This window comes from Oncorhynchus gorbuscha, linkage group LG22 (assembly GCF_021184085.1).
Source record: "Oncorhynchus gorbuscha isolate QuinsamMale2020 ecotype Even-year linkage group LG22, OgorEven_v1.0, whole genome shotgun sequence".
In the NCBI taxonomy this organism is placed as follows: domain Eukaryota; kingdom Metazoa; phylum Chordata; class Actinopteri; order Salmoniformes; family Salmonidae; genus Oncorhynchus; species Oncorhynchus gorbuscha.
The window spans coordinates 16,894,526-16,899,940 of record NC_060194.1 but is presented as its reverse complement, the minus strand read 5'-3'; the positions used below and the strand labels follow the sequence as shown (position 1 = coordinate 16,899,940).

Below are 5,415 nucleotides of genomic sequence, written 5' to 3'. Positions count from 1 at the left end.
TATGTATATGTTAACTTTTTATAGATTTGTTACATTTTCACAAAAGTTGTGCTATAATAGTGGACCAATAGAGCATCTGTAGCCCAGGCAAAGATATGGGCTACAGGCAATTCAAAATAACATTCATTAAAGTTGAAAATAACATTCATTAAAAGTACCCTGCACCACCAAACTTCTTCCCGTGGCTACACATTTTGGTTTTTGCCCTAACACAACACAGCTGATTCAAATGATAAAAGCTTGATGATTAGTTGATTATTTGACCGGTTAAAGGATGAGAGAGGGAGGGGTCTGACTGGATGGGTCCTTAAAAAGGAGAGCAGGAAGCAGTAGAACCCATCTCACAAACAGAGCGCTGACATGACCAGACTACAGGTGAGAGTTCAACATAGTCATCTAGTGCTGTATCTGCTTTCATCCCAAATGGTAACCTATGTGGTGCACTACTTTTGACCAGGACCCATTGGGCATATGTGACCCTATTCAAATGTGGTGCGTTACATAGGGCAGGGGTCTCCAACAGGTCATAGTAGTAGTAAATATTTTTTCACGTGTTCAACTGTCAAACAAATCTCGAGTATTAGACACTGCAAGTTACTAAATCAACGCGACTTGACGTTATCCCACCTCTGGTTAGTCAACTATTGGCTTAAAACGTCACATTTAAAACCATGTCTAGGGTGCTGTTTTGGGGAGAAACCAAGAGCATAGACTTCTCCTTATTCCCGTGTGCCAGGCTAATCTACTCTGTGGTGGAAGAGATGATGACTGGTATTCCTTAGCCCTTCATTAGTTGAATGTGTTAAGTGGACTTGCTGGGGTACTCGAGGAGAGGTTGGGAAACACTGATGGCTTATCTCGTGTGTGTGTGTGTGTGTCTCTCAGGAGACTATCACCATGGCGATGTTGACCCTTCTACTGCTTCTCTGCGCTGCCTTTACACTGGGCGACAGAATGACTGCGCGCATAGCAAGTAAGAGTCAGCCTCACACTTTACATCACGAGTGTCAAACGCATTCCACGGAGTCTCTTGCATCTGCAGTTGGCTTACCTTTCAATGAAGACCTAGACAACCAGGTGAGGGGAGTTCCTTACTAATTAGTGACCTAAATTGATCAATAGAGGGAGGAGCGAAAACCTGTAGACACTCTGTGCTCTGTGGAATGAGTTTGTGCTTTACATCATTGATTGTGTATGTTTTGTTGTAGTGTGGTATGACTGATCTCCAAATGTTATTTTTGATGCAAGGGTCAGTCTGGACTATCCTTTAAAGTCTGCTGCAATTTCGGAACCCTCCCTGTCTTCTACTTTCAGATGATTTGGTGACATTTGCAGCAGACCAAAGAAACCCATGCCCCAGAGGCTGGTTCCATTTTAATTCACGCTGCTTCATGTTTGTCAAAACGGCAAGGACATGGCCCAATGCGGAGGTATAATGCTTGCTTTCTACAATTGAAGTCAACTTAGTATTTTGAGTTTAAGGTGCTTTGGCCTTATTTTAACAGGCGCCTCATGTAAAATACTGAACCTCCCCTTAATATGCAGTAATTGCAATTTTCTATAGGCTTTTCAATATTGTGTGGAGTTGGGCCCTCTTGTATATTAGAACCCTCAAGGCATGGGTTAAGACTGAGATGAACTAATTCCTATTTTGAGAGTCCAGAAGACAAATTCTCAGACTGGACAACTGACTAATACTTCCATTATGACATGTCTTTGTCTCTGTGTACTGCTTGCTCTAGCGCCACTGTCAGTTACTTGGAGAAAAACTGAAGCCTGTGTACAACACTGTAAAGTACCTTGGCGCAAACCTGGCATCTGTGCACAGCTATGAAGAGTCCCAATTTGTACAGGCGGTGGTGTTGATCACGACTGGCAGTTTCCCTCTTACCTGGATTGGCGGATTTGATGCTGTTCAAGCAAAGGTGGAAAAGGTGACTTAAGACTAATAAAACCATCAGCTCGGAGTAGGTGTTAAGACACTGGTCAGACAACTCTGTGCCAGGAGTAATCAACTCTCCAGTTTCTCAGCTGGTAATGACCACAGTTTGAGGTACCGCAGAGGAAAGATTGACATTCGCAACTCGAGTTCTACGTGGAATTTGGATATTACCATTATATCCACACTCCCATTTTAATAACTGTAAATTGCTTTGGCACAGTAGGCATGAAGTTACTTGCCGACCTTTTAACCAATGTCATCTCTTTAAACTGATATTAATGTCATTTTAAGTATTTAGGCATGTGACCTATGCCTCGTGTGAAGTAATTGTCAAAAGCAAAATAAATACTGTTGGTTGTAGGTCTAGATTTGAGTTGAGCGAGCATCTCGAAATATCCAGAGCAATTGCCACATCTGATCCATTAGATGAACCAGATACTCCATTGGCCTCTAACGATGTGAAGAGTCTGCAATGTCGGTCAGATTCGAGGGGACAGGCACAACTCCGAGAAATGTTTTTCTCAGTTTCTGGCATGTCATGTGTGCTACTTGTATCAGTACTCGTAACAACCTAAGCATTACAAAACGTATATTTGCTCAAATAAGCCATTATGTTTTTCGTTAATGAAATTGACGGCCATACAAAAACGAGTTGCTTGGTGACCAGGAAAAACGCTACCCGCTTGAAGGCAGATTTTGGGCTTTGTTATCCTTCTCGCTTCGCCTCTTCCTCTTTGCTATGGCGCAGAAACAACTTACTAGCTGTCTTTTTCTATTTTGGGGATTTCTAGAAATGTGGCTGTAGTATCAACACTTGTGTATTTTTTTTTCTCACCCAACAGTTCCATTGTCAGTCTGCATGTTTTGGTAGTGGTGGCTTTTACTGTTTTGTTGGAGGAAAGACCATGAGTGTTGTATTTTAGAAATTGTTCAGCAAGCACATGTAACATTTGATACTGAGATCTCACTACTTCCACACAGGACAGGCTATGGTTCTGGAGTGACGGCTCCAAATTTGATCACCAGAGCTGGGCTGAAGGGGAGCCGAATAACCACAATGGTCGCAGAGAGCCATGTATTCAGATCAACTTTGGAGGTACATTATCATTCATCAAATTAAACTTTTTTGAGTAAGTTTAAGAAATAAATGTGACCTACTTTTCTTTTCGTGTGTACATCGAGGTAATTTCTATTTCGTTTTCCTCTTAAGCTGAAAACGGCTGGAACGATGAATCATGTGGAGAGAGCTATCCCTCCGTGTGCTCCATAAGAACCTGTTTAATCCTTCAAACTGTCAATTGAAACCAAAAATGCTACTCTGGTGTCAGCATCCTAACTGCAAATGTTTCATGTTAAAATATTTTGACTTGCTGTAAATTACATTTGACTTGTGTAGTTATATTAGCTTGTTGTCAATAAAACGGGTGTACGTATTTAATCTTGTGAGTGGTTATTAAACACTGCTTCACTTTGTTTCTTGAAGATGCAGTCTGGGTGTCTGTTCAGTGGGCATTTAAATTCTTTGATATTGTTGCTCCATTGTTTCTTGAAGAATAGAATTACCTTAGGACCTGAAGTTGTCTGACTCCACAAACATTAACGTAAATGAACAGTGTATGTAGCTTTAAAATAAGTAGAAAATGATCATGTGTTGAGTTTGCTGCAATTTACCACGTTTTAAATATTTATGAACATGAGAATGAGCTTCAGCAGACCTAAACAAGTTCCACAAATGGAATGTTTCTCTGAATGAGGGGGGGTCAAAAGTAAGTCAGTATCTGGTGTGGCCACCAGCTGCATTAAGTACTGCAGTGCATCTCCTCATGGACTGCACCAGATTTGTTAGTTCTTGCTGCAAGATGTTACCCCCGCTCTTGCACAATGGCTCCTGCAAGTTCCCAGACAATTCTGGGGGGAAATGGCACTTTACCCTCAGATCCAACAGGACCCAGACGTGCTCAATGGGATTGAGGTCCTGGCTCTTTACTGGCCATGTCTGAACACTGGCATTCCTGTCTTGCTAGTAGCCTAGCATCTCTCTCCAGTGAATACAGGCGGTTGACTTCCGGCGCCGACTGAGATGGCCGCCTCGCTTCGCGTTCCTAGGAAACTATGCAGTTTTTTTACGTGTTATTTCTTACATTAGTACCCCAGGTCATCTTAGGTTTCATTACATACAGTCGAAGAACTACTGAATATAAGATCAGCGTCAACTCACCATCAGTATGACCAAGAATATGTTTTCCGCGACGCGGATCCTGTGTTCTGCCTTACAAACAGGACAACGGAATGGATCGCATGCAGAGACCCAAGGAAACGACTCCGAAAAAGAGGGAAACGCGGCGGTGTTCTGGTCAGACTCCGAAAAAGGGCACATCGCGCACCACTTCCCAGCATTCTTCTTGCCAATGTCCAGTCTCTCGACAACAAGGTTGATGAAATCCGAGCAAGGGTGGCATTCCAGAGGGACATCAGAGACTGCAACGTTCTTTGCTTTACGGAGACATGGCTTACTGGGAAAACGCTATCCAGGGCGGTGCAGCCAACGGGTTTCTCCACGCATCGCGCCGACAGAAACAAACATCTCTCTGGTAAGAAGAGTGGCGGGGGCGTATGCCTCATGACTAACGGGACATGGTGTGATGAAGGAAACATACAGGAACTCAAATCCTTCTGTTCACCTGATTTAGAATTCCTCACAATCAAATGTAGACCGCATTATCTTCCAAGAGAATTCTCTTCGATTATAATCACAGCCATATATATCCCCCAAGCAGACACATCGATGGCTCTGAACGAACTTTATTTAACTCTTTGCAAACTGGAAAACATTTATCCGGAGGCTGCATTCATTGTAGCTGGGGATTTTAACAAAGCCAATCTGAAAACAAGACTCCCTAAATTTTATCAGCATATCGATTGCGCAACCAGGGGTGGTAAAACCTTGGATCATTGTTACTCTAACTTCCGCGACGCATATAAGGCCCTGCCCCGCCCCCTTTCGGGAAAGCTGACCACGACTCCATTTTGCTGATCCCTGCCTACAGGCAGAAATTAAAACAAGAGGCTCCCACGCTGAGGTCTGTCCAACGCTGGTCAGACCAAGCTGACTCTACACTCCAAGACTGCTTCCATCACGTGGACTGGGACATGTTTCGTATTGCGTCAGATGGGAATATTGACGAATACGCTGATTCGGTGTGCGAGTTCATTAGAACGTGCGTCGAAGATGTCGTTCCCATAGCAACGATAAAAACATTCCCTAACCAGAAACCGTGGATTGATGGCAGCATTCGCGTGAAACTGAAAGCGCGAACCACTGCTTTTAATCAGGGCAAGGTGTCTGGCAACATGACTGAATACAAACAGTGCAGCTATTCCCTCCGTAAGGCTATTAAACAAGCTAAGCGTCAGTACAGAGACAAAGTGGAATCTCAATTCAATGGCTCAGACACAAGAGGCATGTGGCAGGG

At 43.4% G+C, this 5,415-nt stretch overlaps 1 protein-coding gene across 1 annotated transcript; it reads left to right on the top strand.

Annotated features, from left to right (window-relative positions):
- The first annotated feature begins 306 nt into the window (after nt 1-306).
- On the top strand, nt 307-3,246 carry LOC124010155 (ladderlectin-like). The gene is made up of 6 exons (XM_046322534.1): nt 307-375; nt 886-973; nt 1,315-1,430; nt 1,743-1,934; nt 2,924-3,038; nt 3,153-3,246. Exons 1-6 carry the CDS (start codon nt 361-363, stop codon nt 3,242-3,244), a joined length of 618 nt encoding a protein of 205 aa, XP_046178490.1. The 5' UTR covers nt 307-360; the 3' UTR covers nt 3,245-3,246.
- The last annotated feature ends 2,169 nt before the right edge of the window (nt 3,247-5,415 follow it).